Source organism: Gopherus evgoodei, chromosome 7 (assembly GCF_007399415.2).
Source record: "Gopherus evgoodei ecotype Sinaloan lineage chromosome 7, rGopEvg1_v1.p, whole genome shotgun sequence".
In the NCBI taxonomy this organism is placed as follows: domain Eukaryota; kingdom Metazoa; phylum Chordata; order Testudines; family Testudinidae; genus Gopherus; species Gopherus evgoodei.
This window is the reverse complement of record NC_044328.1, coordinates 129466659-129481019: the sequence shown is the minus strand read 5'-3', so window position 1 is coordinate 129481019 and position 14361 is coordinate 129466659. Positions and strand designations below refer to the sequence as shown.

Sequence of the window (14361 nt, the reverse complement as noted above, 5' to 3'; positions counted from 1 at the left end):
GCCTCTTGTCTAGCATTTTCCTTTGGTTTGAAACACACAATGGAATCAGCATTAAAGGTGACCATTAACTAAAAAAACTGAGTTGTGTGTTTTGAAGAAAACCTCCAAGACAGCCCAGTGTAGTTTTGTAAAGTACAGTTATAGCTTAAAAGACAAGATACCTGACTGTTGAACACACAGCTTATTTTAGTGATATCAGCATGAAGGTTTCTAATAGCACTGCTAATTATTATTGGTATTACTGTAGCACCCAGAGGTCCCAGTGAGGATGGTGGCCAAATTATGTTGGCTGCTGTACAATCAAAGGAAGAGTCCCTGACCTGAAAGCTACAGCGTACTTAGACTGTATGTGTTGCGTACAGTTTCGGGGATCAATTCTGCGAAGTGCTGAGTTTGTACCTATGCCACTGAAGTCTGTAGGAGTCCAAGGTGCATGGCATCTTGCTGGATTCTATCTGATTCTGTTCTAAGCACATCCTTTACAGACGACCTCTAATAAAATTCAAAACACTTTGCGTTAAGACAAGAGAACTAGCCAGCTCTTCCCTCTTTGGGAAGAGGGACAGCACCTTTTCTCTGCTCTCTCCAAAGTGGTTTCCTTGTTCAGTAAATTTCAGTGAATTTCAAGGTGTCTCTCTCATTTTCTTCTGCTGTTGTCCTATTTTTATAAATTATTTATGAAATGGTGTTTATATTATAATAAAGTACAGCTGACATGAGCTGCATTGTTTATACTGCATGTAGGCATCCCTTTGTGCCAGCAGTATCTTAAATGAGGTGGTTTAATGATGAATTGTGTAATAGTAAACATACTTTGCCCCTTATAAAAGGGACCCGCAGGTCTAAGCAGCTTTCATGATCACACTGCTACTTTCCATACTAGAAGATTTCTGAAATAATCATTTATAAGGGACTTTTTAGAACCCCTTCTTAAAAAAAAAAAAAATCTCAATCTAATGTTTAAACTAGTATTTTGTGGATGGTTCTTGCTTAATTAGGTTTCCAGTTTCGAGCATTAAAAAGCTGGAAACTTGAAAAGCTTTTCTTGGTCTCTGATAAGCTTTTGGTATGAACCGAAGATGACCTGGATTTCTGTACTTTTGTCAGCTTTTCAAACCTCCTTGGTATAAAACAGATGAGGAGCAAGGAACCGTGGAGCAGCCTAATTTTTTTTGCGTCAAGTTACTTAATAGTAACTCCTAAGTTGCAGCGCTGGTGAGGGGGTTACAGCGCTGCAACTTAGGAGGTGTACACATCTGCAGGGCATCACCAGCGCTGCAACTCCCTGTTTGCAGCGCTGGCCGTACTCCCGTTTTGTCTCGGGTGTAGAGGATCCAGCGCTGGTAATCAAGTGTAGACACGTACCAGCGCTTTTCTTGACCTCCGTGGAATAAGCAGGCATCCCAGCATACCTGAGGAAGCCTCTCTGGTAATCAAGCAGGTATCCTTCCCCGCGGTTTGCTCCGGTGATCTCCGAACCCCCCCCAAGCGGGTCTCCTTCCCAGCGGTTTGCAGGGGGGTTCGGGGAACGCGAGAGCAAACCGCGGGGAAGCAGGTCTCCTTCCCCAGTTTGCTCTCGTGTTCCCCAAACCCCCGTGCAAGCAGGTCTCCTTCCCCGCACCCCCGAGTAAGCAGGTCTCCTTCCCCGCCGTTTGCAGGGGGGTTCGGGGAACGTGATAGCAAACCGCGGGGAAGGAGATCTGCTTGCTCGGGGGTTCAGGGAACGCGAGAGCAAACCGCGGGGAAGGAGACCTGCTTGCTCGGGGGTTCGGGGAACACTGGAGCAAAACCGGGGAAGGAGACCTGCTTTCCCGCGGTTTGGTCTCGTGTTCCCCGAACCCCCCTTGAAGCCGCCCAACAGCGCTGCAGTGTGGCCACATCTAACACCACTTGCAGCGCTGGTTGCTGTAAGTGTGGCCACTCTGCAGCGCTGGCCCTATACAGCTGTACTAATACAGCTGTAACAACCAGCGCTACAAAACTGTAGATGTAGACATACCCTTAGTCTGACCCAGTGGAGTCAGTGGATTGTGGGAGAGCTGATTGCAGTGGAAGAGAAGGCCCGATGACAAAAAAAAGTAGCTGGATGGGGCTAGAGGGTGGGGGAGTGAGTGAGTTAGTAGTATTATCCAAATCTGTCTTCTAAGGAATTTTACAGTCGTGCTGGGGATAGTGTATTGCAAGGGAGATAAGGGAAGCAGTGGGATGAACCTGTGTTATTGGCATTTTATTCAGGAAAGAACAGTATTGTATTGAAAGCAATTTTATATTTTCCCAAGCAGTAATCGAATGGAAACTGCCTCCATTCTGCCGGCCTGAGAACATTCCTTAGTAGCACAGTGAGGTCAGTCCCTGTGTAAACAGTGAGCAGTAGGGGAGATTGGGCAATAACTCTGCTTCCTTTAAAATACTAGTAACGATGAATGACCAAACCTCGTGAATCATCTTTCCCTTACATTCTTTCAGATAAACAGCTAATGTTCCTTAGAGTCTTGCTGAATAAGTGGTTACTACTTTTCCTGCCTGTGTATATACAAAGCAGTCTCTTCCCACTTCCTAAAATACAGATTAGAAATCAGGAAATGGAAAAAACCCAACCGTTAGCTGCAAATTAGGCATTTAAAGTGTCTGCTTAATTAATCTTTGTTAGACTGGTGTAAATCGGGGTTAACTTTGTTGCCTTTCATTGTACCTGGGTTGGGGATCAGGGCTCTTCTTTGGCTTTGGGGAAAGATAACTAATATAATTGGGTATATTAATAAGAGGAATGAATGGTGTGGAAACCATCCTATGCTGATTTTATATGGAGAGATATTGCTTGAATATGCCAAACATTGGCCAAACCGGACAGTCTCTGTGCAAAAGAATAAATGGACACAAATCTGACATTGGAAATCGTAACATTCAAAAAACCAGTAGGAGAACACTTCAACCTCTCTGGCCACTCAGTAACAGATTTAAACGGGGCAATTTTGCAACAGAAAAGCTTCAGAAACAGACTCCAACAAGCTGGGCCGGCTTCAGGCACCAGCTCAGCAAGCAGGTGCTTGGGGTGGCCAAAGAGAAGGGGCAGCACGTCGGGCTCTTCAGCAGCAATTCGGCGGGGGATCCCTCGGTCCCTCTCGGAGGGAAGGACCTGCCGCCGAAGAGGAAAGAGGCATGGTGGAGCTGCCGCCGATAGCGATCATGGCTTTTTTTTTGTTTGTTTGCTGCTTTGCATCAGGAGTAATAGAAGTGTGCTAGTTATTCAAGCTTAGTACGCTTATTCAAGCTTATTAACACCTTCATCCACTCACCTAGGCTTTCCATAGTAATTTTTGCATTCAGCAGCAATGAGTGGTAGTAAAGTTGGGAGTGAGGAGCTGGAGTTTGTTCAGCTATGAAGGTGGCTGTGATTCCAGGACATATCTTACATGTTAGATCTTTGGGGGACTAATTTTTCTCCAGCTTTTACTGGCTGAGTTAACAGGAGGGTATGTACTCAATATTTTCTCTCATTACATAAATGAAAGTGCTTAAATGCTTCAGAAACCTGTATGCTCTTAAAATTCAATTTCATCTTTCAGTGTGTGTTCTAGAGATGGGTCTGAACAAGACTCCTGATCAGAACACTTCCCAGCTGGGGGGTATTAAATCTAAATCAGAATTTTCACCATTTCTGAGCTTTTTCCAGATTTCATAGTGGTCAGTTTAAATCCATTATAAAGAGAAGACTGACTATGCATTCACACTTTGAGTCACTAGTTCCTGTTTCTAATAACTTTCTCTATTGTTTTCCCTCTCATTTCTAGGAATACATAATTCGTGTGCAGAGAGGAATTTCCATGGAAAACAGTTGGCAGGTAATCTCTCGAAATTTTGGTTCACTTAAACAGAAGGTCTTCCTAGGCAGAGGTGGATTACGGTTTTGTGAGGACTGGGCCACAGCAAATAGGGCCCCCTCCCTACGTCTTCTTCCTGCAGTTGTCCCTCCCCACACCCAGCAGTCCTGCCAAGGAGTGGGGTTGGGCACAAGGGCTTCCCCCATTCCCCAGCAGCGTGGGCTAGGGGAGTGCGGTTGGGGTGCCCATTTTTCTGGGGTCCCTGGGCACAGGCCCCATTGGCCCAGTGGCTAATCCCCACTGTTCATAGGAAAAGATATGGATTCATCCTGGCTAGTCTAATTCTAGCTAGAGACCAAATGCTATTTGAGAATGAGTCAGGAATGTGAAATGCTTGAATGTGTTTGGTCACAGACTGTTTCTAGTATTGGTATTAATTGGCATGAAGGCTTCATTTCAGTGTTTAGGTCTTCCAGATAACCAGTGCATGTGACCGGCTTTCTTATATCTATGTGACCTAAGATATAACACCAGGGCCCATTTTGTGCCAACTGTTACCCATTGTCAGTGGGACTACTTGTCCCAACAACAGTGGGCAATGTCCAGGAGTAAAGTTTGGTGAATCCGTCCTTTAGTTTCTGTGACAATCCTACCAGTGGACACAGAACAAAAGTCTTCATGCTGATCTCATACACACTTTGCGCGAGCATGATTTCCTATTTTATTTATTCAGTTATGTTGTCAGTAGGAGGATGATAATAATAATCTAGGATGCTGTACACTGTTTGCTCTAGTTTTGGAAGCAAGTGTGATTTTTTGTTTTTTTCTTCCTTCTGGAATAAACTTTCTATTTCCATGTTTAACCAAAATTTCTGAAAGTTGTGATTGTTAGAGGAACACTTTTGTCAGACCTCTTCATCTTAGAAGAATGATGTGGCTGTGGTAGTTACAGAAGGCCTCATTGTCTTCTGCCATTGTGGATATTTTAGGCCAGACAAAGAATAATCTGTGCAGTGTGTTCCTATTACATATATATGCAAGTGTTTATAGATGGTATTTATTTTTAAATCTAAATTATGGGGTCTGAATAGTCTGCCAGAACCTGCCTTCCAGCTAGTAGTGGAACCATTGTCTTGTCCATGCTATGCTGTAATAAAAATAAGTAGTAATAATGATGATATCCTGTGAAGAGCTGGTGAGCATCCACTGGTACCAGATAGACTTTCTGGAGAAGGTCAAGTTAAGTACTTCAAAATCATAGATTCAAAATATAGAAAAAATGCTGCTTCTAGAATGGGAAAATCAGAAGGTGTCTGCAAACACCTGTAATGAAGCTGCTCCAATATAACATTACTGCTAGGAAGCTGTGTTGATGGAAGTTGAAGCAAGACAAATTCAGACTGGAAATAAGGTGTACTCTTTTAACTGTGAGAGTAGTTAATCACTGGAATAATTTACTAAGCGTTGTGACGCATTCTCTATCGTTGATAATTTTTAAATTGAGATTGAATGACTTTCTAAAAGCTCTGGTCTAGGACTTTTTTGGGGAAAGTTCTGTGGCCTGAGTTATACAAGACAACAGGCTAGATGGTCAATGGTCCCTTCTGGCCTGGGGATCTATGAATCTTGCAAGATTAGACATCACAGTGAGCAACTCTTCCTTCTTCTTCGAGTGATTGCTCACATCCATTCCAGTTAGGTGTGCGCGCCGCGCGTGCACGTTCGTCGGAAACTTTTTACCCTAGCAACTCCAGTGGGCCGGCAGGTCGCCCCCTGGAGTGGCGCCACCATGGCGCCCAATATATATCCCTGCCGGCCCGCCCGCTCCTCAGTTCCTTCTTACCGCCGTGTCGGTCGTTGGAACTGTGGAGCGCGGCATAGCTGTCCTCCACGTCCCTAGCTCTCCTAGTTTCTATCGCTTGTTTATCGCTTATCTCTAGTTCTATATAGTTGTTAATTAGTATTGTTAAGTAGATAGTTTAGTAAATAGCTGTTAAGTAGTTCCTTGCCGGGGGCTTAGCCCTTCCCGGCACCGGGCGCCAGGCTCATGCCTGTTTCGCCAGGCTTCAAGCAGTGTGCGGCCTGCAAGAAGCCCATGCCTACCAGCGATCCCCACGAAGCGTGCCTGAAGTGCCTCGGGGAATCGCACAGATCTGACAAGTGCCGCATCTGTAAGGCTTTTAAGCCGAGGACAAAAAAGGAGAGGGATCAGAGGCTCCGAACTCTCCTAATGGAGGCGGCACTTGACCCGTCGACTTCGCAGACCGTGGTTTCGGCACCGGCACCGGATCGCTCCGGCACCGAGAAGACTCCCCGGCACCGACCTTCTCCGGCACCGGAATTAGAGCCTAGGCCGTCGAAGTCTAATACTCCGGCCAGGCAGACCCGGCTTGAGCGCCCGGCCTCAACATCGGCCGCGGCACCGCCGGCACCGTCAGCACCGTTGACTCCGGGCCCGGCGGGTCCGTTGAGTCCGGTGCCGCCGAGCTCCCCCATGAGATCTGGGGTTGAGATAGTGGTCCCATCCACTCCGGAGACCTTCGCCTCGGCTCGGGACCTTATTGCCCTGACTGAGCCCACTCGGCTGCCACCCCCGGTACCTCCGGTGCGGGTTGTGTCCAGAGGCAAGCCCATGCTGTCGGCGCCGCCCAGAGACAGTCGTTCGCCATCCAGGTCCCGACGTCTTGGGCGCTCCAGATCCCGACGCCGCTCGCAGTCCCGGCACCGCTCCCCTCAGCGATACCGGTCGCACTCGCGGCAACGGTCGGCATCGAGACGGTCGCGGTCAGGCTCCAGTCGGCGTCACCGGCACCGCGACTCCAGGAGCAGGTCCCGACGCTACTCACCGCACCGGTCGACCTCCCGGCACCGAGCTGGTGGCAGGTCCCGGTCCCGGTCCCGGTCTCGCTCGACCTCCCGGCACCGAGCTGGTGGCAGGTCCCGGTCCCGGTCGATCTCCCGGCACCGAGCTGGTGGCAGGTCCCGGTCCCGGTCGATCTCCCGGCACTGAGCTGGTAGTAGGTCCCGGCACCGAAGCGGCGCCCGGTACCGAAGCGGCGCCCGGCACCGTGACAGATCCCGGTCCCGGTCCCGATCCCGGCACCGATATGACTCCCGGCACCGGTCCCCGGCACCGAGACGATCCTCCGTGCCGGCCCGCGCAGACCCGTACCATCCAGGGTCGGCCCCGCCGTGGCCCTCGAGGCAGCCGTCCGTATCCTCCCAGACGGACAGCGGCTATGCGCTGGGCACCGACCGGCAGGCGGCGCTGTTTGCTGATCCGCCGCTGCAGGACCAAGGCCCACAACAGTGGGGATTCTGGACACCCTGGGCGTACCATCAGGCCCAGGGCCCCCAGCAGCTCCCTGCTAGGCCGGCGACTGCGGAGCGTAGGGCCCCTGAAGCCTCTTTGTCTCGCCCCCCTCCCTCCCCGGAAGGGGACGAAGGGTCCAAACAGCAGGACTCCGCTGTGGCTCCGGAGACAGAGGCGAGGGCTGAGGAAGACCCTCAGTTGGACACTATTGTGCCTGGGGTCTCATCATCCTCCTCCCCGGATGAGGCGGTGGCGGGTACCTCCTCCAACAGTCCCCCCCCGCTGGATCTCAGGGCGCACCAGGACCTCCTCAGGCGATTGGCTCAAAACCTGAGTCTGCAAGCAGAGGAGGTCTCGGAGATAGAGGACCCAATTGTCACCATCCTCTCTTCCGATGCTCCCACCAGGGTCGCCCTGCCGTTCATACGGACCATCCAGGCCAATGCCAATACTATCTGGCAGTCCCCGGTCTCCATCCCTCCGACAGCAAAAGGAGTCGAGAGGAAGTACATGGCCCCTTCTAAGGGGTACGAATATTTACATGTTCACCCGACTCCCGGTTCACTGGTAGTGCAATCGGTGAACGATAGGGAGCGTCACGGCCAGGAGGCTCCGGCCCCCAAATCCAGAGAAGCCAGGCGGATGGACCTCCTTGGCCGTAAGGTGTATTCGGCTGGGGCGCTGCAGCTCAGGGTCTCTAACCAGCAGGCCCTGCTGAGCAGATACGCCTTTAACTCCTGGGTGGCAGTGGACAAATTTAAGGAGCTGCTGCCACAGGATGCTCGCCAAGAGTTTACGGCCATCCTGGACGAAGGCAAGAAGGTCGCGCGCACAGCCTTACAAGCCTCCTTGGACGCTGCGGACTCGGCTGCCCGTACCCTCGCGTCAGGAGTTACGATGCGTCGCATCTCCTGGCTGCAGGTTTCCGGCCTTCCGCCAGAGCTCCAGCACACGATACAGGACCTTCCTTTCGAAGGCCAGGGCCTGTTTTCCGATAAGACAGACCCCAGACTTAAGAGTTTAAAGGACAACCGGGTCATTGCGCGGTCCCTCGGGATGCACACCCCCGTGACACAGCGTAGACCCTTTAGGCCGCAACAACAGCAGCACCGTCGGCCGTTTTCCCAGTTCCGCCAGCGGCAGGACCTTTACAGGCGCCGCGGCAGGAACGGGAGGCGCAGGCAGTCGGGGAACCAAGGGGGGCAGAACCAAGGCTCCTCAAAACCCCCGCCTGGTCCTAAGCCTTCATTTTGAAGGTGCGCTCGAGGGCGCAGTAACAGTTTCCCCTATGGATCCTTCCCCCCCGTTTTCCAACCGCCTTTCGTTTTTCCTCCCGGCGTGGTCCCAAATAACATCGGACCGCTGGGTCTTAAGCGTGGTGCAGACGGGGTACCGCCTGCAGTTTGTTTCGTTTCCTCCTTCCCGCCCTCCTTCCTCGTCCCTCTTCAGGGACCCCTCTCACGAGCAATTCCTTCGGCAGGAGGTGCGGACGCTCCTCAGCAAAGGAGCTATAGAGGCGGTTCCCGAAAACGAGAAAGGCAAGGGGTTTTATTCCCGCTATTTTCTGATCCCCAAGGCCAAGGGGGGCCTCAGGCCTATCCTCGACCTGCGAGAGCTCAACAAATACCTCGTGAAGTTGAAGTTCCGCATGGTATCCCTGGGGACCATCATTCCATCCCTGGATCCGGGAGACTGGTACGCCGCCCTCGACATGCAGGACGCGTATTTCCACGTTGCCATTTGGCCACGCCACAGACGCTTCCTCCGCTTCGTTGTGGGGGCTCGTCATTATCAATTTGCGGTCCTCCCGTTTGGCCTGTCCACGGCCCCGAGGGTGTTTACAAAATGCATGGCAGTTGTCGTGGCGCATCTTCGGCGCAACCGTGTCCACGTGTTCCCTTATCTGGACGACTGGTTGATTCGGGGCACGTCGGAACAGCAGGTGTACAGCCATGTCCGCGTGATCACCGGCATGTTTGCGAGTCTGGGCCTCTTGATAAACACAGACAAGTCCACCCTGAGGCCCACTCAGAAGGTGGAATTTATCGGGGCCGTCCTGGACGCCACTGTGGGCAGGGCCTCGCTGCCTCGGCAGCGGTTCCAGACCATGGCGGCGATCGTTCAACGCTTGCGGTCAGCCCCGTTGACGTCAGTGAGGACATGTCTAACCCTGTTAGGCCACATGGCGGCGTGCACTTTTGTGACCGACTACGCTCGGCTCCGCATGAGGCCTCTCCAGCTGTGGCTTATCAGTCATTACAGGCCAAGGCAACCGCTAGACATGTTAATCACAGTCCCCCAGAAGGTCTTAGATTCCCTCGGCTGGTGGTTGGACCAGTCCGTATTGTGTGCGGGTCTTCCCTTTCACCCGTCTCAGCCCTCGGTATCCCTGACAACGGATGCCTCAGATCTAGGCTGGGGGGCCCACCTAGGGACCCTGCGGACGCAGGGCCTATGGTCCCAGGAGGAGGTGGGGCTACACATCAACATGAGGGAGTTGAGAGCGGTCCGCCTTGCTTGCCAAACGTTTTGTCATCAGCTTCAGGGTCGTTGTGTAGCCGTGTTCACGGACAACACGACGACCATGTATTATATCAACAAGCAGGGCGGCACCAGGTCCTCCTCCCTGTGCCTCGAGGCGATACGACTCTGGGACTTTTGCGTAGCCCACTCCATTCACCTCAGGGCTTCCTTCCTTCCCGGAGTGCGGAACACGCTGGCGGATCGATTGAGCAGATCCTTCCTGTCACACGAGTGGTCCCTTCGCCCGGACGTCGCTCTCTCCATTTTCCGGAGGTGGGGTTATCCCCGGGTGGACCTCTTTGCGTCCAAGGGGAACAGGAAGTGCCAAGCGTTCTGCTCCTTTCAGGGCAGGGAGCCGGGGTCGATAGCGGATGCCTTCCTCATCCAGTGGTCGACCCACCTGTACTATGCGTTTCCTCCGTTCCCTCTGGTTCACAAGGTCCTCCTGAAGGTGCGCAGAGACAGGGCTCGTGTGATCATGGTGGCCCCGGCATGGCCCAGACAGCACTGGTACACCATGCTGCTAGACTTGGCCGTAGCCGACCCAGTTCCCCTGCCCCTTCATCCGGACCTGATTACCCAGGACCACGGGTCTCTCTGTCACCCAGACCTGCAGTCGCTGCACCTAGCGGCGTGGCTCCTGTGTGGCTAACTGGTTCCGAGCTGCGCTGCTCCACGCCTGTGAGAGAGGTGCTCTTGGGCAGCAGGAAACCGTCCACAAGAGCCACATATTCGGCAAAATGGAAACGCTTCTCCTGTTGGTGCGTAGAGAGAAATCTCCGCCCTATGGAAGTTTCGGTATCCGAAATCTTAGACTATGTTTGGTCCCTCAAAGGGCAAGGTCTGGCCTTATCGTCGTTGCGAGTCCATCTGGCAGCTATCTCCACCTTTCACCCGGGTGCGGACGGTCGCTCCGTTTTTTCTCACCCGACGGTGTCGAGATTTCTTAAAGGGCTGGAACGGTTATTCCCTAACGTCCGTCCCCCTGCTCCAACCTGGGATCTTAACCTGGTGTTGTCCCGGCTCATGGGGCCCCCCTTTGAGCCGTTAGCTACTTGCTCCCTGCTTTACCTCTCTTGGAAGGCTGCCTTTCTAGTAGCCATCACCTCAGCTAGACGGGTGTCGGAACTCCGAGCCCTTGTGGTAGACCCCCCATATACGGTCTTCCACAAAGACAAGGTACAGCTTAGACCACACCCTGCCTTTCTACCCAAGGTGGTCTCAGCCTTCCACGTCAACCAAGAGATTTTCCTCCCGGTTTTTTTCCCAAAACCTCACTCCTCAGGCAGGGAGCAGCAGCTCCACTCGCTGGATGTCCGTAGAGCTCTCGCGTTCTACATAGAGAGGACCAAACCCTTCCGCAAATCCCCCCAGCTTTTCGTGGCGGTAGCGGACCGTATGAAAGGGCTTCCTATCTCCTCCCAGAGGTTATCCTCGTGGGTTACGTCCTGCATCAGGACCTGTTATGACTTGGCCCATGTCCCTACGGGCCGTGTGACTGCGCATTCTACCAGGGCGCAGGCGTCGTCGCTAGCTTTCCTCGCCCGTGTGCCCATCCAGGAAATCTGTCGGGCAGCGACCTGGTCATCGGTCCACACCTTTGCTTCCCACTACGCCCTGGTACAGCAGTCGAGAGAGGATGCGGCCTTCGGAACGGCAGTGCTCCGTGCCGCGACTTCTCACTCCGACCCCACCGCCTAGGTATGGCTTGGGAGTCACCTAACTGGAATGGATGTGAGCAATCACTCGAAGAAGAAAAGACGGTTACTCACCTTTGTAACTGTTGTTCTTCGAGATGTGTTGCTCACATCCATTCCACACCCGCCCTCCTTCCCCACTGTCGGAGTAGCCGGCAAGAAGGAACTGAGGAGCGGGCGGGCCGGCAGGGATATATATTGGGCGCCATGGCGGCGCCACTCCAGGGGGCGACCTGCCGGCCCACTGGAGTTGCTAGGGTAAAAAGTTTCCGACGAACGTGCACGCGCGGCGCGCACACCTAACTGGAATGGATGTGAGCAACACATCTCGAAGAACAACAGTTACAAAGGTGAGTAACCGTCTTTTCTCTCTTTCTTGCCACTTGCTGCCATAGACTCATAGACAGTAGTGTAAACCCAGCAGTCTTGCATTTATACAGAGAAGCTTAGTGAAACCAAGATGGCAATATGAATTTGTTTCCCTCATGCAGTTTAGTTATCAAAAAATCCTGCAATATAAAATCTAGTGTGTTGCTTCAGTACTGCCTTTATTTTGCAGATTGTGAGAAGATACAGTGACTTTGATTTGCTTAATAGTAGTTTGCAGGTAAGATTTTTTTTCCCCCCGATTATATAACTAGAATTCTAATTAATATATTATAGTGTATTTTAAATATATTTGCTTTCTTTGTATACAACAATGAAGAGAACAGAGACAGCATCAAACTTACATGGCTGGAAATGAAATGACTTAAAATTTAAAATTATAAACTGACATTTTTGAACATGGAGAAATGATGAGCTATTTTAGGTTTTACCGTGGGAAATGTTGGTTGTAACTCCTGTGTGACCAATTTAAATCTGAAGACAGGAGATTGGCAGATATTGAATCCTTCCCTTCAGTAATGTGACTTGTTCTGGTTTGGTGTACTATTATTACCCCTTCTTTCTTTGACTCGCACAAAACAGAGGCATATACTGACCTTCTTAATTCAGCACAGAAGTGCTATGTATCTCATTGTATGTCTTCCTCTAAAAGCACTTCCAGATGCTGCTTATCATGTGATGGATTTCTGTATCATTGCAAAGGTTCCTCAGTTAAACACTGAATTGACTGTGCTTTTTTCTTTTTCTTTTCTTTTTTAGGACAGTAGTTTCTTTTAGTTTGCGTAGGAAAAGGCAAAGTGTGTGTGGGATGAGGGGCAAGCAGAAACTAACATTTACAGGAAGGATGCTTGTGGTTCCAGGATTTCTTAGTTTAACACCAGACAAATAACACATGAATTGAGCACTATTGGTATTTTAAAAATAGATTTTTATCTGTCACTTTCTTCTCTCTTTTTTAATTTTTTTTCCCCCTGTCACATGTAGTGTGACTGCAGGACCTTAAGGTTGTTTCTGATTTTCATTTCCTTGTTGGTTTTTAAAACCTGACTACTTGATGAAGTCTAGTAAACAAAAATGGGCAAGAATATTGAATTGTGCTCACAGTATGAGCAACATTAAATATGGAAGCAGAGAGAGACTTGGGACGAAATTCAGACTCAATTTAAGTAGGTGTAACTTAATTGAGTTCTATGTGGTTATCCCTCAGATCTGAATTTGCACTCAAGATTTTGTATGACCACTATCAATTGACCAACTTTACTTTACTACTTTATCTTCTACAGTCCAATCCTGCACTCCTTAATGAGGAAAAGCTCCCACTGTCTTCATTTGATCTAACCGGGAATTTTGTCTGAGTATGGAATCCAAATTTGGGCCCTTAATATACTGATACAGCATACAATGTTCATGACTACTCTGTTAGCCTGTATATATCTTGGCATGTATTAGCTGTGTTCAGCCCAAACATGACTTCAGCAGGAGACGACTGGATTCCAGCAGTTTTTCAGAAGAGAGTGCACATGTGGGAATGGAGCAGTTTTAAAAACAACCCCCATGTAGCAGGAAAAGAAAATCCTTCTGAATGGACAAACCCTGTGACTTTCCCTCCTGGTCCTGTGTGTAGGCTGATAATCACTGTTCTTTAAAACACATACCACTTCCTAGGAGAGAGAAATGGAGCATGCTTGTGACAAAATCGCTACCTACAACACCTCTGACTGGTAAAAAGCTGGTGTAATGTATTCTACAAAACTCTAACTGAATAATTGCATCAAGGGGACACCTGAGGTAAAAAGAGAGTGCTTGTGGGGAAGGAACAAGGTTGTTGGGGAATTGTAACTATTCTTTGTGTTGGCGGAAACATCTGGAATTATTATTATGAGGTGGTGGGCAGATGCCCCAGCCCGGGCAATCTCAGTTGAACCCAAATGCTCACGTTATGTTCAACTCATCTTTCCTTAGAAGTGGTTTTAGTAAATAACAGAAGATTGAGAAGGGTCAAAGTTATAAAAGATGCTTAGTAACAGACCTTCCCATGATCTGTAAACTGGGAGGATTCAGAACATAGCCTCTAGGAGGCACAGCACAGAACCTGAAGCACAGCGGGAAGGAGAGGTCCCTAAAGTGACCTTAAGCCAGTGGTTCTTAATCTTTTTTCATTTGCGGACCCCTACAAATTTTGAATGGAGGTGCGGACCCCCTTGGTATTTTAAATGTAGTCTGTGGACCTCCAGGAGTCTACGAACCACAGGTTGAGAACCACTGTTTTATGGTAACGACAACCTTTGCCAGACCCCTTGGATATAGTCTGCGGACCGCAGGTTGGGAACCACTGCTTTAAACCCTATATTGGCTGCAGTGTTGCCAGGAATCTGTGCAGTGTTGGCTGCTGTGTAGCACTACCCTGACACATCCCTTCTTGGCACAGAGGGTGGAGCTAGGTTTGTGGGGCAACACTCGGGGAAATGGGTCATATTAAGGTTATTTTTTCTTCCTCCTGCTCCACTGACCTATGTAAAATAACTCCAGCATTGCATACACGTGTAGACTTACTAATTCTGTAAGTCTCTAGTTCCTTCCAAAATGCCCAACAGCACCGTCTTGTGCTAAACCTAGAAAT

General features: G+C 50.3%; 1 protein-coding gene across 1 annotated transcript in view; it reads left to right on the top strand.

The window, feature by feature from the left end:
• The window catches only part of PXK (PX domain containing serine/threonine kinase like), a 58884-nt gene that overhangs the window by 4083 nt on the left and 40440 nt on the right, over window positions 1–14361 (top strand). The window contains 2 exon segments of the mRNA XM_030570498.1: window positions 3792–3842; window positions 11914–11961. Of these exon segments, the coding sequence (XP_030426358.1) occupies window positions 3792–3842; window positions 11914–11961 (99 nt within the window).